This window comes from Lepidochelys olivacea (assembly GCF_965140295.1).
Source record: "Lepidochelys olivacea isolate rLepOli2 genome assembly, chromosome: 7".
NCBI classification, from domain to species: Eukaryota; Metazoa; Chordata; order Testudines; family Cheloniidae; genus Lepidochelys; species Lepidochelys olivacea.
In genome coordinates, this window is record NC_140417.1 from 48,632,776 (window position 1) to 48,660,527 (window position 27,752).

The 27,752-nt window shown below is 62.6% G+C and overlaps 1 protein-coding gene across 4 annotated transcripts in view; it reads right to left on the minus strand.

Annotated features, from left to right (window-relative positions):
* Positions 1-1,729: 1,729 nt before the first annotated feature.
* Positions 1,730-27,752, minus strand: part of SEMA3B (semaphorin 3B) — a 46,041-nt gene continuing 20,018 nt past the window's right edge. For all 4 annotated transcript variants that reach the window (XM_084633742.1, XM_084633739.1, XM_084633741.1 and 1 more), the window contains 16 exons: positions 21,759-21,916; positions 21,032-21,094; positions 14,867-14,986; positions 14,583-14,676; positions 13,862-13,981; positions 11,495-11,640; positions 10,964-11,078; positions 10,689-10,758; positions 10,039-10,183; positions 8,699-8,918; positions 7,999-8,090; positions 7,276-7,317; positions 6,306-6,463; positions 5,504-5,559; positions 4,909-5,048; positions 1,730-4,256 (listed from right to left, as the gene is read on the minus strand). In XM_084633742.1, the coding sequence (XP_084489868.1) occupies positions 3,822-4,256; positions 4,909-5,048; positions 5,504-5,559; positions 6,306-6,463; positions 7,276-7,317; positions 7,999-8,090; positions 8,699-8,918; positions 10,039-10,183; positions 10,689-10,758; positions 10,964-11,078; positions 11,495-11,640; positions 13,862-13,981; positions 14,583-14,676; positions 14,867-14,986; positions 21,032-21,094; positions 21,759-21,916 (2,174 nt within the window). In that variant the 3' untranslated portion in view covers positions 1,730-3,821. The remainder of the gene's footprint in view (positions 4,257-4,908; positions 5,049-5,503; positions 5,560-6,305; positions 6,464-7,275; positions 7,318-7,998; positions 8,091-8,698; positions 8,919-10,038; positions 10,184-10,688; positions 10,759-10,963; positions 11,079-11,494; positions 11,641-13,861; positions 13,982-14,582; positions 14,677-14,866; positions 14,987-21,031; positions 21,095-21,758; positions 21,917-27,752) is intronic.

A 27,752-nucleotide genomic window follows, 5' to 3' on the forward strand; every position in this document is an offset into this window, starting at 1 on the left:
TCCAGCACAAATCCAGGTTTTCTCACCCCCACCCCCACCCACAAACTGATCTAAAGTGATCACTTTAGATAAGTTATTACCAGCAGGAGAGTGGGGTGGGAGGAGGTATTTTTTCATGCTTTGTGTGTATATAATAAGATCTTCTACACTTTCCACAGTATGCATCCGATGAAGTGAGCTGTAGCTCACGAAAGCTTATGCTCAAATAAATTGGTTAGTCTCTAAGGTGCCACAAGTCCTCCTTTTCTTTTTGCGAATACAGACTAACACGGCTGTTACTCTGAATACTCTACCAATGACACTGTGCAGAAACTGGAGTTCCCCAGATGGACCTGATCCTGACTGGCCATCAAGAAAAGTTCATCTGTCTTATTGGGAGTGGTGAGCACTTTATGTGTAGCGTGTGCAGTCTGGTTTTGGTGATTGTTAATAAACAGAGGTTAAGTGGTATATTACTGCGTAAGGCACTTTCACTGGTAAAAGACCCTGTAAACCCTCAAAAGATTAAGCCCTGACTCCACAGGGAAAGGTTATTTGCCCAGAGCCCATGGAGGAGTAGAGCCCAGAGCCCACAGAGGGGTAAAGTTAGGTGATTTTCACCTGGAGCCCTATGAACTGGGAAAGGGTGGGGGTGCCTAAATTAAAAGGGTTATGCCTTGAGCCCTAGGAACTGGGTAAAGGTGGGTGCCCTTGAGTGTGTAAGTAACAGAATTTTGTGCGGGTAATAGCCCAGGCCAGAGTAGGGCCAGGCAGCAAAGGCCGGGGTGAGGGGCTAAATGGACAGGGTGCTGCTAGGGGACCTGCACTGGACTAGGGCAAGGGGAGGAGATGGGGCTGTAGGGGGAAGGTGGGGGTACAGCAAGAGAGAGCAGCTGTGAGGGGAATGGCCAGAGATGGGGCAGCTGTGAGGGGTACTGTGGGAGCCCCACAGGGATGTGGGAGGGAGACGGGGCAGCTATGAAGTGTATTGGGGGGAGATGGGGTGGCTCTGAGGGGTGTGGGGGGGAGACAGGGTAGCTGTGAGGGGCATTGGAGGGAGACAGGGCAGCTGTGAGGGGTACTGTGTGAAGTCCCACAGGGATGTGATGGGTGAGATGGGGCAGCTATGAGGGGTGCCTCCAGCCTCCCCAAAGCCCTCCAGGCTGATGGGCAGAGGAGCTGGTGACCCCCTCCTTTCCCCTGGTGCGATCCCAGCCCTGGAGAGGCACCCGTCACACCGCATACTCCAATGACCCTATCCTGTGAGGAGACATCTAGAGAGGATTGCCAGCCGAAGCGGGGCCTGCTAGAGCCACTGGGACCAACCACGCATGGGTACCACATCCACTGAGCCTGGGCAGCAAGCAGGCTTCAGGATCCAGCCAGCCATCGCTCCTGGGGTGTCCCTTCGCTTCCTGCCCCCTGCCCTGCTTCCCCACGCCTCCCGGGGCCAGGGATGCCATTCGGGCCAAATCTGCACACTACAATAGCACCCCCTGCTGCACATACACTACTACACACCTGCCTGCTGGTCCAGCCCCCAGAGAGCAGCTGAGCAGGCTAGAGCCCAGGAGCTTCCACCAAAGGTACCTGCTTCCTAACTCTCGAGACCCCAGTTTCGATCCTGGCCAACTACAGCTCTGGTAGCCAAGGCTCCTCAGCCTGGCTCTGTGGCTCAGGCACCTGTAGCAGGGGCAAAGCGCTGTCCAGGGCAGGTTCAGCCCATTTCAGAAAACCAGGAGCACAAGCGTTCATCAATTGCTTTTATTGTGTTAATATAATACAGTCCCGCTGGGCTGGGTCCAGTTCCGTGCCATGCTCCCCTTTTCTCCTGCACCCAAGCCGAGCTCAGAGCACCAGGGCTGCACTGGCCCGCCCGGTCTGCGACCACCTCCTTCCTTCTCTTTCCACCTCCTATTTTCCTGCCTCGCCTTTCTCCCATCGGCGCAGTGGAGATCGCATCCACACAAGCCGGCTCCTGAAGGCGTAAGCAGCGCTTTTCTCTTCGCTTACCTGTGTCTCCACAGAGGGGTCAGTCCGTCACCCCCAAAGGGGAGAGGAAAAGCAGGAGACTCAGGCTGGTAGGTTTTGAAGCTGCTACGCGACTGACATACCCACCCAAGGGCCAGGTCCTTCAAGGTCTTTAGGAGCCTAACTTCCATTGACTACAACAGGAGTTAGGAGCCTAAATACCTCTGTAGATCTGGGCTGAAATTTGGTCCTTGGGGGAGAAGCCCTGTTTTGATGACCTTCAGCTGTGGCCACTGAGCCATGCACTCCATCCTGTGTGGGCATGGTCAGCCAGGGCTCAGGCTTCATGTCATAACATGCAGCTTGTACCTGGAGCATTTCGGTGACTGCTCTCCATGCGCTGGCTGTTCCCCTGGCCTCATGGCTGGGCGGAGGAGTGGGTACAGAGGTGAAGGGACTTGCCCAAGGTCCCCCGGCAGGGCAGTGGTGGAGCCCCGGTCACCTGAAGCCCGCTACGCTACCCAGCTGGCGAAAGGCGCTGCATGGACGCAGCCTGGAGCTGAAATGCTTTGTCCCTAGCCAGGAGCAGCTGGGAAAGCCGCCTCCACCCACCCAGGGCAGCTCCCTCACCCACCCCCCTCTTGGGCAAAAGCTGCTCTCCATCCCCAGACAGGCCTCAGGCTTCCGGTGGGGACACCCAACAAGGGAGGCCAGTTGCGATGGGCTCACCCATTCAGCGCAGCCACACAAACAGCCAGCAGCCAGAAATGGCCGCTGGACACTGCCAGAGCCGGGCTGAAAGTGCCTGGTCTGGACCCACATCCCACTTCCACAAGGCCTGCGGTTATTCCCATCTCACAGAGCCAGCTTTGGGATGGCGGCCATGGGGAAGCACTCTGTGGTTCAGGCCTCAGGGCCAGCTGGCTGCCCAGCATGCCCCATGCTTCCCCAGGGGCCATGGATCAGTTCTCCCTGGGTTTGGGATCGGGCCAAAGACTTGGGGCATTGGCCACACAGCGACTCTCCCATTCCGCACCACTCTCCCCTACTTCCCCCAACCCTGCAGGAAGCTGGAGCCTTCCCGGCCACATGGTTATCTCTCCTATGCTGCCTCATTGGGTGGGCACCCTGCCCCTATTTCTAATCAGGGAGTGTCCCAAGTGAGGGGAGAGGCTTGGGCTCTGATCTGCCTGCTGCACTCCCCCCCCGCCCCCACTGCACCATGGGACCACATGCGCCCGTCCCAAAAGCCACCAGCCAGGCACGTGTCCATGTATCTAAGACCAGAACAGTGCCCCTCCATCCACTGGGGGCTGGGGTGTAGCCCGAGGCGGGTTTACATTCATCAGTAACAGTCTGTTAATAAATACAACAGTGGTCATGTCCCCAGGGGAGCTGGGGGAACCCAGGTACCGGCCTCCCTGCCCCCCAACGCACGCCAAACAGGGGTGTGTGGGGAGCTGTCTCTGGGAGGTTCCCGACTCCGGAGGGGGCTGGGTTAAAGGACGTTGGGCAGGGGCCGAGGGCCAATCGAACAAAAACAGTCCCATGCGGATTGATCTGCCTCACGGGGGACAATCCAGGCTGAGGCACGGCTGGATCCAGGAGGCCTCTTCAGTGTCTGGATGGTGCATGGCCCCTGCTCCTGTCGCACTGGCCTCCCAAAGCCTATGGTCTGAGGCCTGGGCCCCCCTCTCTGGTTGTGGGGCAGGCCCCGGGGGCTCCCCCACGCCTAGAGGGGAGAAGGTTGTCTCAAGGGCGCGGCCGCCCCCACCTAGCTACACATGGAGGGGACCCATGGCCAGCTCGGCTCGCCGGTCTCCCCCCTCCCCACCCCACCCTCCCCTGCCTCCTAGCAGGAGTCCGGCAGGTCACCAGGCGGCAGCACTGCGGGGTCCCCTCTCGGCGCGGGGCAGCTCGTGTGTGCGCCGCTTGCGGGCTTTTCGCGTCTCCTCCACATGCTTCCACTTGTGGGGCTTGGCCTGGATGCTCAGCGGGGAAGGCAGGGGCAGCTTCTTCTTGGGCTGGTGGCTCATGCGGCCCCACAGCTGCTGGCAGACCTGGTCCATGGTGCTGAGGTTGGGGTGGTCCACCAGCTGCAGGAAATCCTGGTACCACAGCTTGCTGCTGGCTGGCTCGGCAGGTGCCTCCTCCCGGGCGCCAATCACCTCCAGCGAGAGGCGCAGGAGGGTCTGGGTGAAGCCGTGCTCCGTGGCCTGGCAGTGGTAAAGCCCGGTGTCCTTGCGTGCCACGCTGCGGAGGAGAATGCCCCGCTCCGTCTGCAGCACCCGCTCATCCAGCTGCACCTGTGGGCCCGGGGAGACAAGGCAGAGCTGGAGCCGGGGGAGCAGGGCCGGCGCCAGGGCCAAAGTGCAGTGCCTCAGCGCACCACCCTGGCCTCCCAGGAGGGTCTGGGTAGCTTGGGGGCAGGGCTCGCTGCTAGCGGGCCATGGGCTGCGCCAGTGCTGCTGGGCAGGGATGGGCCGAGGGGGCATCAGGGCAAAGAGATGCCTGACATGTGCCGAGAGCGTGGTTCAGAGCTGGAGCTGACTCTGAGCTGGCACAGGGGAAGGATGGGTCCGGGCAGTTATTCCCGGTCCCCCCTGCTCAGGGCAGGGCCAGGCTGGACTGGGTGTCCTCACGCCAGGGAGGGATCAGGAGGGAAGAGTGAGGTGGTGGGGCCGGAGAGTCTATGCAGCTGGGAGGGGTCTGGCTGGGGGTGGCCATGCATCATGCATATGCAGCAGTGAGTGGGGTGGGAAGGGGCAGAGGATGGGAGTGGGGAGCTGGAGCCCAGCCAGGAGGGCACAGGGATCCAGGATCCTGGGGTATGATAGGTGCCAGCCTGTCTCTCTTGGCTCTGACCAGCCTGGGCACAGCCAGCCTGATGCCCCCATATCAATGCAGCATGTGGGTCAGGCCGAGCAGCCTGTCTCCTGGGGGTGAGGGGCCCTGTACCTCCTTCCTCGGGGTGTTGCTGGCTTTCTGGTAGGTCCACAGCACCCGGGCCTGCAGGGACTTGGGCACGCACTCCAGGAAGGCACTGCTGCCCTCCACCCCATACAGCTTCTTCTCCGGCACGCTGCTCCGGTGTGGATCTGCCGGGCACAGGCCACCGAGAGCGTGAGCATGGGAAAAACACGGGGGCAGCCAGGCCATGGGGCTGGCACAAACAAACGTGCCCGAGCCTTTGGGCCACGTGGCATGGAGCAGGCACAAGCGAATGCACCAGGGTGGATGGGACAGGAAGAGTGGGGCTGGCATACACCAGAGCCATGGGCCACGCAGTGGGCATAAACTAGCACCCCCCAGGCGTCTGTGCTGAGGTCCTGTCTCTTCATGTCAGGCATGTGCCCATTTCTCTTCATGACCGGTGCCCATTTCTCTTCATGTCAGGCATGTGAGCAGGGGAAGCGCCCAGCCCCACATCCTGCGGCACATGAGCGAGTGGCAGTGGTCCTGCCTGGGCACTTCTCTCTCTGGGAGGATGGGCACGCAGACGGGGGCTAAGGGCTGAGTTGGTACCCTGGGGGCAGAGAGTGGGCACACTGACCTCCAGAGCACAGCGTGTTGGGGTCCCCGTTCCGGACGTCCTGTCGTCGAAAACGCCTGTAGGGGGGAGCGGGGAGAGAGGTCAGGGTGGGCACAGCAGGGGACGGAGAGACGGACGTACATTTTCTGAGGAGCACAAGGGCTCTGGCAGCCTCTCCTAGTGCCTGGGGAGCAAGCCCCCTTCCCCCAGCACCCGCCAGGAGCACCCTACACCGGGCGCCCTGCTGGACCCTGGGTGCAGAGCCCCACAGCTCTGCGACACGGGACCAGGGCGTCGCTCCTGTCAGTCCCTAACGAGGGGCTGTCGCTGTCCTGAACAGTCTGTTGGCATGCTGACTGCTGGCAGCGCCAAGGTCCCTACCAGGCCCCCCATCACCCTAGCATCTGGGTGCCTCACGCTGTTTAATGTCGCTCCCCTCACACACCCCTGGGCAGCAGGGCAAGGCTCTTCTCCCCATTGTACAGATGGGGAAACTGAGGCCAAAGTCACCCTGGGAGCCTGTGGCACTGAACAGAGGTCTCCTGCCCCGGGCTGGATCTTACCGCTTCACCTAGCCCCAGGATAAGGCTGGCACAAGATCATCTCAGCGCCAACCCTACCCCAGATGTTACCCCAAGCCCTGCAGCGTGGGGGGGGGGCTCTGATGCAGCCGGTACCCCCTGCATGCCTCTCCCCAGTCCCCCGACATCCTCTCCGGTCCCATGACATCCTCCCCATGGCTCAGTGCTTCCAGGAGCAGCTAGGAAGTGATCTGAGCGAGGTGCCCCTGGGCCCCATGTGGCTGGAGTAGAAGGGGCCCTACCTCTTGGTGTTGGGCATGTAGCGGGTGCAGCTGGTGCCGTTCCAGGCGCAGTAGGGGTCTCTGGCCAGGCAGCACTCGGCACAGCCCTTGCCATAGATCCCGCAGCGGTGCAGGGGCAGCTGGGAGAGGGACGTCGGGGAGCCCACGTAGAGTTGTTGCTGTTGGAGAGGCAAGGCCAGACAGTTGGGGGCGGATCCAGCACCTGGGCGCATGCCAAGGCCCTGCATCCCCGGGAAAGTGCCCACACAGCACGTGGCCAGGATGTCACTGCCACCATGGGGCCTACGTCTAAGGAGGTGCCAACCTGGGGAAAGGAGGGGAGAATCTTCCCCTGGGATGGGGCGGCCACAGTGCCCAGCCTCACTCACTGGATGCCCACGCCAGGGCATCTGGGGGGCATTCGGGTCAAGGCGGGTCAGGGCCAGCCCAGCTCTCCTGCAGGGCATGAGGCCGAGGGACAGCCGTCGAGACTGCAGCAAGGACCCCGGCACAGTGCACCAGCTGGGGGAGGGGCAGACGGCTGCCCAGCCCAGCACCCACCCGCACTGGTTGTCCTGGACGTGTCACCAGGGCAACCCCAAGCTCTCCAAGTAACGGGCCGACACGTGGGTCGGTCTCCCTACACCTCCTCCAGCCCCTATACTCGGGACTACTTTTCCTCGGTCTCCGGTGGTGCAAGGACAACGCTGTGCCAGAATACGGCGCTAATCCCCAGCAGGCCCTACCCTTTTTATTACAATGGCTGGCTCTGGGGCACTGGGTGCGAGGGACTGTACAGACACAGATGGGTACAGTGTCTGCCCTGGATCCAGCCACGGCTGGCACCCTAGCTCGGCTGGCACAGCACCACAGCCAGCACCCTGGCACAGTGTCACAGCCAGCACATCCCACAGCTGTTTCTCCCCCCCCGCCCCACATCTCTTCCCATCCAACCCTCTCAGATGCTGCCCGTGCCCACTGGGCTCCTCACCCGCTTGGACGAGATCTGCATGCTGGTGATGGGGGATGAATCCTGCCGAGACAAACAGAGCACAAAGCTCATTAAGGGGGAGCCCAGGCAGATTGGCATAGCCTGGTGCTTGGTACTTTGCCTGTCTGTCCAGACCATGCCCGGGGGGAGGTCTCACTGTACTTCTCTGGGGGCAGGTGTCAGCTCCATTGACCCGCTCCACGGACGAGGCGCCAAGAGGCCACATGATGCACCGGAGAGCACAGAATGGTGGGACCGTGGATAGAACTCAGGAATCCTGGCTCCAGCTGTCGGGTCAGGCTGGCGATGCTGGGTTAACGTGGGTGGCAGGGGCACGGGCAGGGCTGCCTGCCCATGGCACCGCCGGCCCCACCCCACGTGGGCAGAGGGGGATGGGCCCATGTGGCAGGCACCCAGTCACACACCTTGCTGGGGGGAGGGGCTGGTTGCCACATGGCCACTGCTCCCCTGGGGCTGAGGCCCCCAGCTCATTAGTATGTGGCACCCGCCTTTAGCGCCCGGAAGAGGGAAGGGATACATGGAGGCAAAGTAGTTCCAGCCCATGGCTCAGGTTGCTCTTCGCCAGCTCTCAAGCACGGAAGAGGGGTAGAAAGAGGGGTGAGGGGGCACGACTGTGCCAGCCTGCAACAAGACAGGTGTGTGGGGGGAGGGGAGGGGGGAAATCAGGCCCCCGGCACCTCCCTCCCCTGCCCACTGTCCTACCTTAAACACCTGCAGCTCCTCCAGCAGCAGCTCCTCCATGTTCTGCCAGCTCTCCTTGGGCACCGAGACCACCTTCAGCACCGTGCCAATATCTGCCGGGGGGGGAGGGAGGGGGAAAGGGGTGACAGGGCATGGTAACATCCACAGCTGAGATGTCCCATCCCTGGGCAGCTCCCACACACTCACACCCGACTGGAAAGAGACGCAGGCCCAGGACCCCACTGCTCAGGGTTAGCCTCCCAGATCTGTACGTGGGCACCGAGAGAAGGGGGCCCTGACTGGCAAAGGCAGTCCCAGGGAAGCGAAGGGGTCACAGTCATGGCTTAGCATGAGCAAGGACGGCAGAATCCCCTTCTTCTCAGCCCCCACAGCTCTCAGGCCGGGGCAGTATTGTTATCCCCATTTTACCGAGGGGAAACTGAGGCACAGAGCGGGAGAGGGACTCATCCAGCAGGCCAGTGCGAGGGCAGGGAACAGAATCCCAGTCACTGAGCCACTGTCGCTCCCCTATTTGTCCCTGCACTTCGCCACATGCCCAGCTCCCTGCGCTGCAGGAGGGCAGCGGAGGGCAGCCCTGGCGCTCACTGGGCATGTGTGGCACGGGCAGAACATTAGAGGTCCCGGGCTCCGCCCATGACAGCTCCAGGGAAATCTGGGGCTGGCAGGAGCGACCGGGCTCCGGGAGGGGCAGTGGGTGCACCTGTGCCAATGAAGAGGACATCATAGTGCCCGTCGGCGGCCGTCACCCGGTCCACGGCGATGCGGGAGAAGGTGTAGTCCCCGCTGGTCTGCAGGAAGACGGGCCGCTGGCTGTGTGGCAGCACGGGGTTGGCCATGAGCGGGTGGTTGCGGGCGAACTGGATCACATCGTCGGGGAAATCCTTGGTGGAGCTGAAGGTGCCAAAGGTTTTGCTGGGGCACTGAGGGGGCAGAGAGTGGCGAGGTCAGCTGGGGAAAATGGGGGACGGGGCACTGGCCACTGCACATGAGACGCTGCTGCCCGTCACTCCCGACCCACAGCCCCCTGCCCTCCGAGCTCCGGGTTTCCCCCACAGCTCTGCCGGTACCCCTCACTCCCGACCCACAGCCCCCTGCCCTCCGAGCTCCGGGTTTCCCCCACAGCTCTGCCGGTGCCCCTCACTCCCGACCCACAGCCCCCTGCCCTCCGAGCTCCGGGTTTCCCCCACAGCTCTGCCGGTGCCCCTCACTCCCGACCCACAGCCCCCTGCCCTCCGAGCTCCGGGTTTCCCCCACAGCTCTGCCGGTGCCCCTCACTCCCGACCCACAGCCCCCTGCCCTCCGAGCTCCGGGTTTCCCCCACAGCTCTGCCGGTGCCCCTCACTCCCGACCCACAGCCCCCTGCCCTCCGAGCTCCGGGTTCCCCCCACAGCTTTGCCGGTGCCCCTCACTCCCGACCCACAGCCCCCTGCTCTTTGAGCCCCGGGTTTCCCCCACAGCTCTGCTGGTGCCCCTCACTCCCGACCCACAGCCCCTGTGGCTCATCCTTTCCGGGCCCCTTGGTCAGAGCCAGCTCAGTCATTTCCCTTTGGGAGGCCTGGGGGGATGTTTTGGTCAATGAACCAGCTCTGCGCTGGGCATCGAGCACCCATCCTCCCCTCCCAGATCCACTGGTGCTGAGACTTGGCACAGCCCTTCCTGCAGGGCACCGACAGCCGCTGAGCCTTCCCCCCTGCCCAGGCCCCTCTCACAGCTGGCCACCCCTTGCCCCCACAGGCCTCTGGGCGGGGGCAGGACGGACTTTCCCCCCAGGTCAGGCTGGCAGAGCTGTGTGTGAGCGCCGAGGCACCAGGCCTCGTGCTCAGGTATAGGGGCCATGGGGCTCAAGGGGTCTAGGATGGGGGCAGGATGCAGGGCTGGAGGGGCAGGATGCAGGGCTGGAGGGGCAGGTATCAAGGGGCCGGGCAGCCACACAGCCCCGCTGAGGGATGACGCCGCGTGGGGGGGCCTGATCCCCACTGGCTGCAGGGGGAGCCCCGTGCCTCACGTCCCTCCCAGCCAGCTGGGGCCCGCAGCACGTACCATGCCCGGGCGAGGGTAGGGCACGCGGCCCTGGTACGACACCCACTGGTAGTTGGGCCCCTCCTTATGAGCGAAGGGCCCCAGGAAGGCTCGGCGGATGTCGTGCATGTTGTACAGGCAGACGGCGGAGCCCCTAAACACTGAGCTGTGGGGAAAGCAACAGGCAAGGGCGTGAGGGGGGCATGGGGCACTGGAATCAAAAGGGCATTGAGGTGGGGGAAGGGCAAGGGGCACAGGGAGAAGAGGGTCAGAGTGGGCATGGGGCTGGAGGGGAAGGATGAGGGGTCCCTGGCCCTGAGCGCCTCCCTACACCAGGCCCAGCTGCAGAACCTGTGGGTGCTCTGGTGAGGGGTCCATGGAGGGGCAGCGTGGAGCTGGCTGGGGGGATAGGCAAGCTGGGGCATGGGCGAGCTGGGGGGACAGATGCACTGTGGGGCTGGATGAACTGGCTGAGGGGGCTGGGTGTGCTGAGGGGGGCCCTGGGTGAGCAGAGGGGTCAGTTCGGAGCTGGCTGGCAGGAGAGCGAGGTAGGGGGACGGACATGTGGGGGGGCAGGGGCTCTGAGAAGTGGGGCAGGTGAGCTGGGGGGGGCAGGTGATCTGGGGGGCTGGGCATTGGCAGGGGCAGGTATTGGGGGGGCCCCACTGTACCTGGAGGTGGAGAAGACGGCGTAGAGCAGGGGGTTCCGTGTGTCCCTCGTCCGCAGCAGGAAGACGTCACCTATGAGTGCGGGTCACTGATCAAACCCAGGCCCCTGTTGCCCAGCCAGGGTGCACAGCAATACCTTCCCCGCCTGACGTGACCAGCCCCCCCGCCACCACCACCAGCATGTAGCTTCCCCACACACCCCATCCCCGTCCGGGCACAGAGCGCCCCCCACCCCAGTCAGTGGCCCTGCAGCTGGCGCCCGCCCCACGCCGCTCACGGAGCTCGTCGAAGAAGGTGTCGCCCCCGTCGCTGCCTGGCACTGAACACACCAGCCTGGCCTTCAGGAACGTCGTCCACTTGTTCACCAGGCTCCGCCGCCCGCCCAGGTCGTTCTGTGGGGCCGGACAGACAGGCTGAGAGGGGGCCGGGCAGGGGGCAGCAGGGAGCTCCTGGCTCAGCAGGATGCCCGTCCCCAGAGAAACCCTCCACCCACCAGGACGTCCCGGGACATGACAGACGGTGGACTCCCCATCTCCGGGCCAGACCCACCGCGGTGGCATGGGAGAGCACGACTGAGCTGTCCCCAGCGTGGGGCTCCTGCCAGCACAGCCGGGGAACGACCCCACCGGCCTGGCTGGCAAAGCCGCTGCCCAAATGCCAGGCAGGCTCGGCTCCAACCCCAGTGTCGCTGCTGTGCAGGCAGAGCACAGATGGGGTGACACCCATCCCTCCCGGCCCCCCCAGGGGTGCAGGGAAAGGGACCAGCCCCATTGTCCCAGCGGGGCTGGGTGGGCATGGGAGCACTCACCCTGCAGATCTGCCCGATGCGGGCGAAGCTGGCCTTGCCCAGCCCCTGCTGCCCCTCCACCGCCGTCTCACGGAAGAAGAAGTAGATCTTGTCGTCGTCCGGGTTCTCGCTTTCTGGGATCCAGAACACGTCCACGAACTTGGGCTCTGGGCATGGCAGAACCGGGGGAGGGAGGGAGGGTCAGGCAGGGCGAGCACCAGGTACCCATGCCATCCAGCACAGGCGATCAGGCAGAAAGTAGAGCGAGTAACGGCTGCCCTCGGCCCAGTCAGGGCTGCCAGCGCTTTGCTACCCAACCTACGTGCCAACCCACGCGGCGCAGTGCCCTACCCCTGGCCGACACAGGGGGAAACCGAGGTACAAAGAAGGGATGTTACCCAGTGAATCTGTGGCACGGCAAAGAATAGGATCCAGAAGTCCTGACACCCCGTCTCCACTGCTCTAACCATTACACACACTGCCCTCTCAGAGCAGGGAACGGGACCCAGGAGTCCTGACCCCTACTGCTCTAGCCCCCAGCTCTCCCTTCCCGAGAGGTGAAGCTAACAGCCTGAGCCTGAGCCAGGCCAGGGCCACATGGGCTCTGCACTGCCAGGGGATCAGCCAGGCCCTGCCCTGATCGTCAGGGAGGACCCGCGGCCAGTGCCATGGGTGGGTCTTTGCTGCCTGAAACTGGCTCGGCAGGGAATGGCACCTGGGGTCGGAGATGCAGCCCAGGTCCCCTGCCTGTCTGGGAGGGTTTGGGGGAGGCTGGAGGGCACCCACATGCTGCCCCCGCGGTAGCTGCCCTGCCACAGGCAGCTCAGGGCTCCCCCAGTACCGCCCTCGCCCGTGCCACATCGGGGACCCACCCCGGCCAGCCAGACCAGCCTGTGATTGGGTACAACTGGCCGTGCTCAGCCCCCTGCCCCTGGAATGCGCAGCTGGGGGGCTCCCCATGCCCACGCAGCCAGACCGTCCCCTGCCCCAGCTCCATCACCCCACAAGTGCCCCCTACTCAAAGGGGGCCCTGCAGTCACACACCACTAGGTGGCAGCCTAGATCCACCAGCTCCCACAGGGAGAGTCAGCCCAGCCATGAGAGCGGGTCCAGGGCCAGAGAGAAGGAAGAGTGGGTACGGGGCAGACGGGTCATGCTCCGCAGTTCCGACCCGCAGTCCCCCAACCTCCTGCTAGCCCAGCCCCACCCCCCAGCTCTACCCCCTGCTAGCCCAGCCCTGGGCTCTCCCCACAACTCTGCTGGTGCTCCTCAGTCCCAACCCGCAGCCCCCTGTTATCCCAGCCCTGGGCTCCCTGCCACAGCTCTGCCTGGCAATTCCTGCACCCAGTCCAGCCCAGCTCTGGTGCCCTGGGAGGCAGAGCCTGGGGGTGCCAGGTCACTGCACTGTCTCAGGTTGATCTCGAGCCACTCCTAGGGGCTCTGCTATTCTTGGTGCTGCCCATTTCCAGGTGATGGCACCTTCTCGGCAGAACAGGGCTGGGGCAGAGCGTGGGCAGGGCCCATGGCAGCCCCAGCCTGGCAGTCCCCTCAGCCGCTGTCTGCAGGGATGGGGATGCTGGGGAAGAGCTGAGAGAGAATCCCAGGGCCAGGCATGGCCTGGGGAGGGGTGGGAATGAGGCCCCCCAAGGGTGAATGAGGCCAGAAGCTCTTGCAGGACTATGAGTTCATTATCCCAGCATGACAGATGGTGAGATTCAGAGGGCGGGTCAGCGAAATGCCAAAGGGAATGAGCAGAGCACGGCTGCCCACAGGATTAGGGCTGGGAAAGCTTCTTCACCAGCCCTGCCAGTGTCCCTCACTCCCACCCTGCAGCCCCTGCTATCCCAGCCCTAGGCTTCCCCCAGCTCTGCCAGTGCCCCTAACTCCCAACCTGCAGCCCCTACTATTCCAGCCTTGGGCTCCCCCCCAGAGCCCTGCCGGTGCCCCTCAGCCTTTGGGAAATGACCCCCAATCAGGGGCATGCACAAGGGGGGACAAGCAGGGATACAGGGCCCCCAGTAATCAGGAGGAGCACAGAACACAAGCCTGTCCCCAAGTTCTGAAATCTCCCCCCAGAGACAGACACTCAGGGCCTGCCTCTGCCTCCCCCCTCATGTTGCTGTTCCCACCTGTGCCCAGTGACTGGCATGCTCAGATCTGGGAGCCTCCCCCACCCACTTCGCAGGAGGCTGGGTCAGAGCAGGCCCTGGGACAGGGAGTGAAATTCACTAGGAGCTTGGCCGAGGCTGCCAAACTCACCACACTCAGGACGCGGCCCAGCATCCTCGAGCCAAGGGATCGGCCCCTGGGCAGCAACAGGATTATGTTCCTGGGGACCCACAAGGCCTGGCCTCCCCCCCTAGACACCCCCTGAGCCCTGGCACTGACCGTTGAGCCAGCGGGAGTCGTGCTGCTCGGTGCGGATGGACGGGCGCAGCCCCAGGCTGCGGAAGATGGTGAAGTCGCGGCCCATCAGGTCGGTGGCCACCCCGGAATACAGCTCCTCCCCTGGGGCAGGGATCAGAGAGGTGGGGGGCATTAAACACGGGCCTGCCCAGCCCTTCCTGCCTACCTCACCCCATCGGCAGGGGAAAGGCCGGGTGTCCTGCTCCTCAGACAGCCAAGGGATCCACTTCACCCCCCTCACCAGGCGTCACTGTTGGTGGCGGTGGGGAATTTACAGGGGCACCCCCGGGGGATTAGGAGGGTTAACAAGTGAATCCCCGGCTCCCACAGCCTGGGCCCTGCTCACTCCCCTCCCACAGCTCAGTGGTGAGTTCAAGGCTCAGATTCCTCAGCGGGGACAGTCCCTGATGACCAACAGGGGCTCTTGTGTCCTGGCTCTGCACAGAACTGGCATCTCGCCCTCAGCACCCCCCCAGAGGGCACGAGCCTGCAGTGCCTGAGGCAGCCCAGCCTCTGCCCACAGGGGGCGCCGTGGAGAGCTGGGCAGGAGCGCTGGCTGTGGGGGGGAGCTCCCGGCTACTCCAGCCCCAGCATCTCCCAGTAGGGGGCGCTGTGGGGGAGGGGCAGGGGCAGGTGGCAGTCAGCAGGGCCCAGCAGACGATAAGGAGGCCTGCCCGTGCCAGCTCAGGGTCATGGCTCTTACCCACGAGCACCGAGGCGGCCACGTGCTGTGGGTCGTATGGGCTCTTCCCTTTGCCATCCTCCATGGCTGCAGGGTCCAGCTTAAAGACAGGCTCCTGGAGAGAAGGAATGAAGCACGTCAGCGATTGGGGGGAGGGCGGGTCTGGGGTCAGGCTGCTAACAGAACCCGCCCCCCCCCCCCCGCAGGGCAGGTGGCGGGCAGGGGATGCCCTGGGGGTTGGGGCTGGGAGGGCGGCTCACACTTGTCCCTTAGCAGGGGTACCGCCAGTGCCCGCCGGGCCCTACCTCCATGCGCTGGCCAACCTCCACGTAGGCGCAGGCGGGGTGGAAGGCGCCCGTGCCGCAGGCATACAGGTGGGTGCGGTTGTATAGGTGCAGGATCTTGATGAAGTTCATACACTCGGCCTGAAAGATACGGGGGGGGGGGGGAGCTGGGGGTGAGTGGGGCGGGGCCTGGCAGGGGGCATGTCTCCTGCTGCACCCCTATAGCCGGCACCTTTGTCCAGCTCTCTATGGGCTCCCCGCTGTGGTGGCGGCTACCCTGGATCCACAGCTCCCCCCACCCCCGCAGGGCTGAAACCAGAGCGACAGCCCCCTTGGGGTTTCTAGGTGGGTTTGGCCAACAACACGTCTGAGCCCAGGGCTCCAGCCGGCCCCCTGGCCCCTCTGCCCTGACCCCTGGAATGCAAGGTCCCAGCATTAGGATCCATGGCTAGGAGTTGAAGGCCAGTCAGTTTTAACGCCAGCTCCCTGCCTCGCCTCCGGGGGTGCCAGCATCCCTGGCCAACAGGATCTCATTGCAGCACGGCCCAAAGGCTGCTCAGCCCCCCATTCCCCTGCACTTGTCTCAGAAATACACTGAATTCCCAGCAGCCCCAGCCTCTCCTAGCAGGGGGCACTGTGGTGTGTGGGGCAGGAGCGCTGGCTGTGTGTGGGGTGCTCCCAGCCACTCCAGCCTTGGCCTCTCTCAGGAGAGGGCACTGTGGGGAGCAGGGCAGGAGCCCTGGACATGGGGGGAGCTCCTAGCTATGCCAGCCCCAGCCTCTCCTAGCAGGGGGCACTGTGGTGTGTGGGGCAGGAGCGCTGGCTGTGGGGGAGGTCCCAGCTACTCCAGCCCCTCCCAGCAGGGGGCGCTGTGGGGGGGGCAGGGAAGGAGCACTAGCTGTGGGGGAGCTCCTGCCCCACACAAGGAGCCCCCAGGCCAAGGCTTCCCACACGCTGACTCATATGCCAGGGCAGCTGGTGATGGGAATCCAGGCAGGTCCTTCCCCCCAGCAGTTGCCCTGAGCCATTGCAGGGGCACAAGGATACAGGCTGGTCCCCGTCAGGCACCCTGGAGCTGCCCTCAGGGTAGTGGGATCCCGCCCATATCCCTGCCCCTTTGGCCGGGGCAGTGATTCCCTGTTCCCAGGTGTGTGGACAGGGATGTTCCATCCCAGCCCTGAGTCACCTAGACCCAGTGCCTGGTGAGCGGCAGGGCCTGCCTGTCTGGAGTTGCAATCTCAGGAGGGACTGCCCTGGCTGGGGTGTGACCCAGACCCCCGCTAGCCAGGCCAGTGGGCTGGGGAGAAGGGCACCCCAAGAGCAGCGGCACTGCTCCTGGAGCCGGGGGAAGGGGGCACCAGGTGCTGCCCCAGCCCCTGCCGCTTGGCTAATAGCTGCAGGCGGGTCAGATCAGGGCACCAGGCCATGGCGCAGATGGTACCACCCAGGGCCTGGACACGCATGTCTGAGCCTCTGCTCATTGCTACTTATCATGGCCCTGTTGGTGCTGTGGGCAGGGCCAGAGTGCCAGGAGAGGGTGCTGCCAGGGGATCCTCACATGACTCAGATTGAGGGTCCAACAGCTCCTGGAAAATGAGTAACACTAATGAGAACCCAAAGGAAGGGAATGGCCGGGCCGGGCACCCCCACCCCGCACTTCCAGCCTGGAGCTGAGCTGATATTGCAGTCCTAGACCCCATCCCTGCTGTCCCCCATCTTGGGCAGTGTCTTTAGTCCTGACCTGCAGCCCCCTGCTTGCTTTGCCCTAGGATCTGCTGACAGCTCTGCTGATGCCCCTCCTCAATCCTGACCCGCAGTCCCTGGCTGCCCCCACAGTCCTACCGGTGCCCCTCACTCCCGACCCAGAGCCCCTGCTATCCCAGCCCTGGGCTCCCCCCAACTCTGCTGGTGCCCCTCCTCAATCCAGATCTGCAGTCCCTGCTAGCCCAGCGCCTGGCTCCCTCCCCACCTCTGTTGGTGCTCCTCACTCCTGACCCTCAGCAGCCCTGGCTATCCCCAGCTGCCGGGTGTGTGTGTATGAGAGAGAGAGAGCTGGATCTGGCCCAAGGGACCCTGGCATGAGAGGGCAGAGCTGACCGGGAACAGGAGCACTTGCAAGGCTACTTCTGCCCAGTGTCTCCCCTAGGGGCAGCGGCTGGGTAAACAGTGGGGTCAGGGGGGGCCTCTCAGTGCCCCCAGACAGATAAACAGGCCTCAGGCTGCTTGTTTGCTGCCTTTCGCCCCAATGCAGGAGCCGGGCTCAGGGCTGCTGGCAGGAAACCAGATTGGAGCGAAGCTGCCACAGCCGTGTCCAGCCAGACCAGTGTGCCGTGCAGCACCGCCTTGCCCCTCCTGCCACCTGCCTGGCCCCCTCTGCCACCCACCTCCAGCCCCGTCCTGGCCCTTCCTGCCACCCGCCCCCAGTCTCGCCCTGGCCGGCCCCCTCCTGCCACCTGCCCCAAGCCCCGCCCAGACAACCTCCTGCCACCCGCTCGGCCCCCTCCTGCCACCTGCCCCCAGCCCTGCCCTGCTCGGGTCCCTCCTGCTGCCTGCCCCCTCCTGCCCTGCCCTGCCCCCTTCTCCCACCCTCCCCCAACCCCACCCTGCCCAGCCCCTTCCTGCTGCCTGCCCCCAGCCTGGCCCTGCCTGGGCCCCTCCTGCCACCTGCCCTGCCTGCCCTCTCCCACCCTGTGTGACATCACACTCTATATGATGATTTTATAAAAATATACTAATGTGTGAATATGATGCAACTGGAATACGCTTCATGCAAAAGGTCTCTTGTAAGGTATCATTACAAAGCTTGGATTACAAACCTGGATTTATGCAGGAAATAGCCCAGCTTGATTGTCATGCACATTGTGTAAAGAGTTGTCACTTTGGATGGGCTATCACCAGCAGGAGAGTGAATTTGTGGGGGGGTGGAGGGTGAGAAAACCTGGATTTGTGCTGGAAATCACTTTAGATAAGCTATTACCAGCAGGACAGTGGGGTGGGAATAGGTATTGTTTCATATTCTCTGTGTATATATAAAGCCTGCTGCAGTTTCCACGATATGCATCTGAGGAAGTGAGCTGTAGCTCACGAAAGCTTATGCTCTAATAAATTGGTTAGTCTCTAAGGTGCCACAAGTACTCCTTTTCTTATTACAAAGCTTATAATCTCCTGAGTGTGCTCATCCTATTTGTATAAATGTATCACTCTTGTATCTGAAACTAGAAATATGAAGTATAACTCTGAGGGCCTATTGTAGTTATGCAAAGTGTGGGTCATTAATGGTGGCTTGGAATCTTGATGGCTCCCATCAACCAGGACAAGTGACTGTGGGTGGCTCTGTTTGCATACGGGCCTTCCTGTGAGTCAGGCTGGGAGGAATGAAGAGTTAAGTCTTACAGTGACATGTGATCATGTCACCTGAACTGGGATCCATCTTTAACCTCGTGCTTTTCCATTTAGAAGGAGGGGTGGGATCCCAGAGAGGGACAAAGGATTCCCGCCTTGTGCAAAAGCTATATAAGGGGGTAGAACAGAAAAAAGGGGGCTGCAATCATGAGGAATCCCGTAGCTACCACCTGAGCTGGAACAAGGGCTGCACCAGGGGAAAAGATTGTGCCCAGACTAGGAAGGCGTCCAGCCTGTGATAGAAACTTATTGAAACATCTCTGAGGGTGAGATTTTATCTGTATTCAGTTTTCTTACTGTATTAGGCATAGATTTGCGTGCTTTATTTTATTCTGTTTGGTAATTTACTTTGTTCTGTCTATCATTACTTGGAACCACGTAAATCCTACTTTTTATATTTAATAAAATCGCTTTTTACTTATTAATTAATCCAGAGTAGGTATGAATACCGGGGAGGTGGTGGGGGGAAGGGGAGGGCAAACAGCTGTGCATATCTCTCTATCAGTGTTATAGAGGGCGAACAATTGAGGAGTTTACCCTGTATAAGCTCTATACAGAGTAAAACGGATTTATTTGGGGTTTGGACCCCATTGGGAGCTGGGTATCTGACTGTTGGAGACAGAAACACTTCTTAAGCTGTTTTCAGTTAAGCCTGCAGCTTGTGGGACGTGGTTCAGACCTGGGTCTGTGTTTGCAGCAGGCTAGCGGGTCTGGCTCAAACCAGGCAGGGTTCTGCAGTCACAAGCTGACAAGGAAAACAGGCTCAGAAGTAGTCTCAGCACATCAGTTGGCAGTCCCAAAGGGGTTTCTGTGATCCAACCCATCACAGTAGGGAAATATTATCCCCATTTCACAGTGGGGAAGCTGAGGCCCAGAGCGAGGCAGTGCCTAGCCCAAGATCCCTGGGAGAAGCCCAGGCTGCAAAAACTCCTTGCTCCTCTTCACCTCCAGGCTCAACACAGAGATGGCCGTCCCCCTCCCCATCCATCCAGAGGACCCCCCATCCTGCCTGCACAATGCCACTAGGCATTCCAGAGTGCACTGGGGCAGAAAAACAAAAAGCATCCCTTGGGGAGTGCCTGGGTCTGTGACCCACAACCCCCCCCCGGGTGGGAGACCCTCAACCCAGCCATCTGCTCTGAACGCCACCCACGCCCCAGCCCGGCAGACAGGCCCAGCACTTGCCCAGCCAGGCAAACAATCGGCCCTTGTGTCTCCCAGCCACTTGATTGACGAAGGGGAGGCCGGGGGGGCAGCACCCATCAGTAGCTTCTACTGGGGCCTCGGGGCGGGTCCTTGGATCCCCTCCCCTCTGCTGGGCACGGCCAAGGCTCTGAAGAATAAAGGTCATGCTGGAAAGTGGCAGGCGGGTGTCTGGCTGGGAAGGGGTTAAACGCTCAATAAACGGTCACTGGGGCACCCCCCTACCCACTCCATGGGAGCTTGGCCTCCAACTGCCGTGGGGCTGGGATTTCATCCAGCATCTTCTCAGCTGCCTGGATCAGCCTCCCCCTGTCCTGCCTCTGGCTTCCCTGGACCTGATCCTGTCCGGGCCCGATCCAGCCTGGGCCCAGCCTTGCAGCAATCGGCCCCCGGGGGATCCCTCAGCTCAGGGGGACTCAGTACCCATGACATGTCCTGCAGCCTGCTGACTGCTCACTGCTGCCCCCCTGCATCACTGCACTGATACCCCCCTTGGCCGAGACTACTACTGGCAGCCCAGCCCCTGGACAGTTCCCAGCAGCCTGCCAGGATGTTACCTCCCCCCGCAGCCCAGGGGGCTCCCTGAAGAGACCCTAAGCCCCCAGCGAGTGCTGTACCTCCCCGCACCCCCTGCAGGCCCCATTGCTGTGTGCTAGCAGCTCTGGGAACTCCTCCACTACCTGAGCCAGGGGCAAGTCCCGGGGCCAGGCCTAGTCTATCTCCAGGGAGGACAGCGGCCTGGTCAGAGTGGGGCAAGGTCCCCGGATGGCATGGCCTACACTGCCCAATAGGAGTGGAGGGGCTGGCGGGCAGCCTCTGGCTTGGCCCTCCAGGTGCCACAGCGAGGGACAGGGAAAGATCCCTTTTTCCCCACAGGGGCTCACCCCTGCCCAATAGGGATCAAGAGCCTCCCTCTGTGGGGATCAATGGAGGGGGGGCCGTGTCACTCCCAGCCTCACAGAGGCCCCTCCCAAAAGCACATTGGCTGGGCCACTTTGGGTGCCTTGGCATCGCCCAATCCTTGGGGCCCTTCACCGTTGGGGCTGTCAGAACCGTTGGGGGCAGTGGCCTCAGCCTGGGGCAGCCTGCTCACCCAACGCTGTCCCCATGCCCATGAGCCAGCTCCCTGCGAGTCAGATGTGGTCTCACTCCAGCCTGTTGCGGGACCCCAGGCGGCCTGTGGCCAGGAGGTCTGGGCTCCGCGAGGCCCCACGCCCTGCCTTGGAGCAGGGGAGATACGAACAGGGCGTCCCATCTTCACTGAACAGGGGGCAAATCCCAAACTCCGCACGTCTGACTCCCCCAACACACTTGACTCCCATGGGGCAGTGCTGGGCTGGGCTGCCCACTCTCCGCACTGGGCACCATGCAGACCAGGCCAGAAGAGGGCGGTTGGGGCAGGGCTCCATTGCTGCAATGAGGCACTTTGAGGAGCTGCTCCAAGGTGCCCAACGCAAAGGCCAGGCTAGAAACCCCTGAAGGGCATGCGGTCTGGCAACCCCTGCAAAGCCAGGACGGGGGCTCCAGGTTCAGTGGGGGAGCCTGCCCACCCCCCCAGCTTAGCCTGGCCGAAGCACATACGTTGATGTCTTTGCCGGCCCAGTTGCATTCCTCCCTCCACTCCACAGGCGCCGGCCAGTAGATCTGTGGGAAGAGAGTGGGACAGGTCAGGGGGAGGTATCTCCCTCTTCCCCCATGGGCTCCTCAATACCAGCCCACAGCCCCCTGCCAGCCCAGCCCCAAGTTCCTGCATGAACTGTGGTGCTGGGCTCGGGAGCTTGGCCTGCAAAGCATGAGGCTGAGACCCTCCCAACTCAGTTCACACTAGGAATGGAGGGGCAGCGTCCCTGGAGGTGGAAGAAGGACCTTGCTCTGACAGTACGCCCCACCATGCCCCATGCAGAGGGGCTCCCAATTTCCCTCTCTGTCCCGTGCCCTGAGACAGCAGCAGCCAGAGCTGACTGGGGACGTGGCTCGAATGTGCCAGCCCTCCATGCCGCTTTGAGCAGGGCCGCGCCTGCCCGGCTGAGCACCAGCATGCTCGAGACATGCAATGCAAGCCACACGGTGCCCTGGGAGCAGAGGCTACTCCAGCAGTTGTGGCGGGGAGGCAGGGTTCCAGGAACGGAGGCATCAGCTCATCCCCCCTGCGGCGTTCAAGCCGGCCGGTTGGTCCAGCGATTTCACGGGGGAGTCGAGGCTGCTGGAATGCCGGCAATGTCGCCTCCCGAGCGGGCGCCTCTGCTCACTGCCCCTCCCCACAGTGGGTGCCCAGATCCCCCCTCCCTCTGCTGTGCAGCCCTGTCACCTTCTTGTCCTGCTTGCTGATGTTGTCCAGGCTCAGGGAGGCCAGGTAGTTCTTGCCGCCCACGAAGAGCCGGCCCCGCTCCTCATCCAGGAGCAGCGCCTCGTAGCAGCAGGAGCGCTCTAGCCCATAGGTGCGCAGCCCATGGCGTGCTTTTAACTCTGCGGGGAGACATGGGGGCTGGGATCAGGCCGGCTCCACCCCGCCCCGGCTCTCAGCTTCTTTCAGGGATCAGAGGCCAAGGGAATGGAATGCAAAGTCCCTGGGCCTGGGTCCTGAAAGGTATTTCGATTCCCACCCTCCCATGGGAGTTAAGCACCTCTGTGGATCTGGGCCTTGGAGATGGCCAGTGTCAGGGATGGGCAGCGCAGGCCCAGAGAACCGTGCCGCTCCAAGCCCCAGTCATATGGTTCCTGGCACCCACTGCACAGGACCTGCCCTGGGTGCCACCACGGTCAGTTTTGGACAGCGCTCGGGGCCCGATTCTTCAGAGCAGGGCAGCCAGTGTGCCCCCATGGGCACCGCCCCTCCGAGAGCTGGGCCACCGGGGGTGCGTCTCTGCGGCAGTGACAGAGCCACAAGGCGGCTGGCTTCGGCTGTGGGGCTGGAAAATTGCTGTGTAGGCGTTTGGGCTGGGGCTGGAGCCCGGGCTCTGGGACTCCACCAGGGGGGTGCGTCTCAGAAACTGGGCTCTAGCTGGAGCCTGAATGTCTACGCTTTGAGCCCTGCGAACCTGAGCCAGCTGATCTGGGCTCTCAGTTATTGCAGTGTAGACATATCCAAGGACCCTGTCACAGGTGGGAAAAGAACCCAGGAATCCTGACTTCCAGTCCCCTGCTTTAACCACCAGACACCACTCCCCTCCCAGAGCCAGGGATAGAACCCAGGAGTCCTGGCCCTTAGCCCACGCAGTTCTAACCCATGCTATTAGACCCCCTTCCCACCCCAGGAAGAGAACCCAGCAGTCCTGACTCCCAGTCCCCTGCTTTAACCACAAGACACCACTGCCCTCCCAGAGCCAGGGATAGAACCAAGGAGTCCTCCCAAACCCCTTTCACCCCCCTGTGCTCTAACCACTAGACCCCACTCCCTTTCCAGAGGGCAGACCCAACAACACTCATGTCAGTGGCACCCCGAGGGTTAATGTTTCCCATTTAGCCCCCACCCCCCTTCTCTGTAGGATCTCATACCGCAGGCTGTATGCAGCTCAGGCATGCCGGGGCTGGCAGCGTCTGCAGGTCGGCCCCACAGCCCTGGAACTGTGCTTAGCCCAGGCCAGAGACAGCACTGAAGAGGTTAATACAGAGGCGGGAGCCCTGGGTTAGGGAGTACAGGGCCAGGCCAGCTACCTCCTGGCAGGGTTAAATGCCAGGGAAGGCAGAGGCTGTGGAATCAGCCCTGGATCCGATCCGAGCACTGTGAACGCTGGCACTGCTGTCCTGCAAAGGCTCCTACAGAAGGAATTAACCCTTCAGGGCCAGATGCCCCACAAGTGATGCTGCATGGCGTCAGGATGCCCAGGGACCACGGCACTGGTGAGAGGGCTCCCCTGCCCAGCACAGTGCGGTGCCTTAGGGGGACAGTTAGAGGCCCCATTGTGCCAGACCCAGAGTGAGAGAGAGTCCCCAGCGCTCACAATCTAAATAGGCCGGGGAGGAGAAACTGAAGCACCCAGCGGGACTGGGCACCAGTGGCTCTGAATGTACTGGGCACCCCAGCACAGAGAGCCCCCAGATCCCGGGGGGGCAGGGCAGTCACCTGGATGCCATCATCCCAGAAGATGGGCTGTGGCAGCTGTGCACCCCACAGACCTGCTCAGCCTGCCCTGGCTGGGGCAATCTAGGAGGTGGGCAGAGGGTGCATGGGAGCGAAGGGGGTGCCGAGGGGCTGCTGCTTCCCTCTGCACCCCTGGCCTGTCCCTGGATCCGCTGTCCTGGCGCCCCCTCCCCGCATCAGCTTCACCCTGTCAGTGGTGGCACAGTACAACAGGCTGTTCCTCAGAGAAAAGGCCCTTTCTCTGCCCCACGGTGCCTGATCTGCTGACCACAGCAGGAACAAACGGGTTATTGTGGGGAGGTGGAGGAGAGCAGCTCGCAGGGGACAGGCCGCCTGGGCCAGAAGCGCCTGCAAGGACCACCCAGCGCAGCACGGCTCAGGGGCCAGAGCCCAGCCAGGTCTCTGCCCCTTCCCCCACAGAGCCAGCTCACCCCCTCTCTGCCCCTTCCCCACTGCTCCCAGCCTCCCCTTTGCCCCCTCCCCCACTGAGCCAGCTCACCCGATATCCCCCTCCCCTGCAGCATTAGCCCATCCCCTCCCACACTGCTCCCTGCCCCCTCCCCCGCTGCCAGGCCACCCCTTCCTGCCTCCTCCCCCACCGTGCCAGCACATCCCTCTCTGTGCTCTGACCCCTTCCTGCTGCAGCACCAGCCAGGCCTTGCCTGCACCCCCCCACAGCCTCCCCTGTTATCCAGGACCCTGGAGCCAGCCTAAGGAGGGAAGGGCTCAATGCGGTGGGGGGATGGGGGGAAGGGCCACACAGGGAGGAGCCTGTGTCGAGGACCCCACTGCCTCTTGTGGCGAGGCTGGCAGGTTCCTGCTGCTGCCAGGACACGAGGGGACAATCGCCCGCCTGCCCCACGGCTTCCCAGTGCTAACTGGCCAGGAGAGCGAAGCCAGGCTGGTGAGTTTCACGTTCCTCTCTAGTCAGTATCGCCGGGGGGGGCCACAAGCTATCCCCAGTCTCTGGAGCTGGGGGCTAATAGAGAGCTGCTGGTTAGGCATGGACTCGCACTGCCCTGGCTGCCCGCGGGCTAGCCCAGCTAGGTCTCCTCCGGTGGGGTACACAGCCCCAGCTCCAAGTATGAGGGACCCTCAGCCTGGCAGCCGTGGCCCCTGTCCAGCAGCAGGACACCTGGGAGCAAGGCACTGCTGCTCCCCGAGCTGGGCCCACTTCTGAAGTGGGGATGGGGGCGGGGGTCCAATCAGGGGGTCAGTGACATGCTGCTGAAACCAGATGTGAAAGTAACACAGCAGATACAGGGACTGGGGACACTGACGACACTGACAGCCAGCGCTCCTGCCCCATGTCCCACAGCGCCCCCTGCTGGGAGAGGCTGGGGCTGGAGAAGCCAGGAGCTCCCCCCCGACAGCCAGTGCTCCGGCCCCCCTCCCTGCAGAGCCCCCGACTGAGAGAGGCTGGGGCTGGAGAAGCCAGGAGGTCCCCCACATCTTACAGCGAACCCTTCCCCGTCCCATGCCGGCCATTTCCCCTTTGGTTTAATCCCACCTGACACCGGCTGCTCAGGGACTTGACCGGGAGCATTCAAGGACTGGCGTCACGTGAGGTAACCTGGCAACCCCACGCTGCTGCTTAGCAACTATTCTGGAAACTGCTCAAAAGGCAGCCCCCCCCCACATACCTCTTTAATGAGTTTCTGGCTGATGGACAAATTAGAGGAAAGGGCAAAGGCCTCCCGGAGGCCTCCGCTCTCAGCCCAGCAGCGCCCTGCTACCGATCGGCCCCAGCCACCTCATCTCCCAGGAGGGAGGACACAGAGCCATGTTTTGAGCTGCACCCCAGTTCCTGTGTGCCGCGCTGGCCGTGGGAAGGGACCAGAACTGGACCGATCTGCCCACTGGCAGGGTACCCTGGGACGAGAGGCACTCCCTGGCGCAATGACCTCATGTCATGCTCCCTGGCAGCCCCCAGTGCCGGGGGGGGGAGGGGGGAAGAGAGTCAGAGTAGTCTCCGAAGGCACGAGAGCCCGCACCGGCCCCTGAGGGCACGAGAGCCCGCACCGGCCCCTGAAGCCAGGAGGCACCTCAGTGCTGAGGCTGCAAGCAGCGAGCACCAGGCCTCTTGGCACGCTGTGTGTGGGATCAGCGTTGAGGCCAGGCACTGCTGCAGCCCGGCCCATTGCCATGCCCAAGCTCCTGCCATGCCCAAGCTCCTGGCGGAGCCGGGGTCAGCGCTCATTGGGCAGCAAGAGGCTGTCAGGAGCTGTGCCTGGTGGGGGGGGGGAGACGGGAGTGCGTGGGGGGCAGGCTGCACGGCTTCCACTCATTCCACAGCATCACCCCTGTGAAGGCCCTTTCTTCCCACTGCTGAGAGGGGCCAGCTCCAGCCCTCCAGGCCCCTCTCCAGAAAGCTGGAGCAGCAGGGCCAGCCCTACCCCCACCTTCCCCAGGGTGGGTCCTGTAAGGAGCAAGAGGGGAAGGTGTCTCCACCCCACAGTTGCTCCTTGGGTTTGAGGCTTCCAGCAAGGGGACAAGGCTGCCTAAAGGGTAGGGGCTGGGGGACACCTGCCACCTGCCACCTCCCACCCCCAAACCCATGTCACATGTTCATTAACACCTGGGAAATGCCAGGGGTCACTCACACCCTAAGGTGAACTGGAGAGCAACGGCTCAGGGCTGCATTTCCCAAACCTGGGGCCAGCCAGTCCCCCTGCTCTAGGGCCAGATCAGAACTGGGGACCTGGAGATGAAAAGGTCCAGATTTCCTCCTCGAACCAGCCAGCTCCCCTGAGACATATACATGTCCCAGCAGGGCAGGGCATACAGGCTGGGCTGGGGGTAACCACCTTTCCTCTTGCTTTGAAAATGTAACTTTGAGACCTTCTGAAGATGGGGCAATCACAGGCTGTAGTCTGGGAAAAGGGGGAAGGTTCACATCTCCTTGAGCTGAAATCCCACCTGAGGAGCTGTGTGTGTGGGGGGGGGTAGGGGGAGGGAGGTGACCTAAGTTATAGCCCTGCTCCCACTACCAGATGGGAAGGCAGCTGCTCCCCCAGCAACATCAACCATCCACAATGAATGGGGTGAGCCAGCCCCCCGCACAATGGGGAGTCTGGCCAGGCTGCAGACGTCCAGCTCCCGGGCTGGCCTGCAGCACTGATGCGGTTCACCCCTGCGGGGACAGAGTGCCGTGGATGACGTTGCTGCTTGCCCGTGGGCATTCCCGGGCCACCAAGCGGGATGCAGCATCTCTGCGCCCCATGCTTTCTCTGCAGCATCAGGTGGAGCCCAAGGCCCAGGTGTGGAGCTGCCCCAGTGTGAGCCTGGCAGGGGCGAAGGGCACAACACACTGATGGACAGCCTGGCATGGCTGTAATAAGAATTCATCACAAGCCCCCACCTGCCCCTCAGGTTGGGCACAGCATTTGCCTCGTGTAGGCTGGCTCTGATCCTAGCGAGAACCCCACAAGAAAAGCCCTCCTGGTGCCATACACGGCCCAGCCCAAAGCCCCATAATCCCTCCCAGAACTCTGCCCCCTGGGGGTCACCCAGAGCCGGGGCACCCCCATAAACTGCAGCCAAGCCCTGGGGGCCGGATCCCCAGCTGGCACCGACCGGCACAGCTCTGCTGAAGTCACTTTACAGTCACCCCTGACTCCAGCCTGCTGGGGATCTAGCTCCTGAGGTTGCTGCTAGGAATCCAGCCTGAATACTGATCATCAGAGCCTATGCCAATGCCACTCCCTAATGCCACCCCTCATGCTGCAGGGCATGGTGGGACAACTATGGGAGGGCAGCTTTCATTTCCAGGAAAATCCACCTTCTTCTGTCTCGGTCTCTGGGACTGGAGGCTTTAATGTACCGTATTCCCCGAACGCGGAGCCAGAACCTGATCCTAGTTACCCCTGCTGATGCAGGATTTGCATCGCTGACGCAACCGAGATCAGAATCCGGCCTGGACTCCTCGGCAGTCAGTGGAGAAACTGGATTTATGCCAGCGGCAGCTGATGGCAGAAACCGTCCTGCGGGGATCTGTCATTCATTGCCGTGTCCCGTATTGTTTAACTTGGGTGCATGGTTCTGGATACAGCTTGGATAAGGGATGCCATACAGGTTCAGCGTGACTGCCCATCTAACAGGGCGTGGGGAGGCACAGCTCCCAGAGATACCTACAGATCCAACCGGGTCATTCACCCCCCGAGGCCTGGTGGCAGGATGGGGATCCCACAGATTCGCGTGCTCCAGCCAGGACCTCTTGTC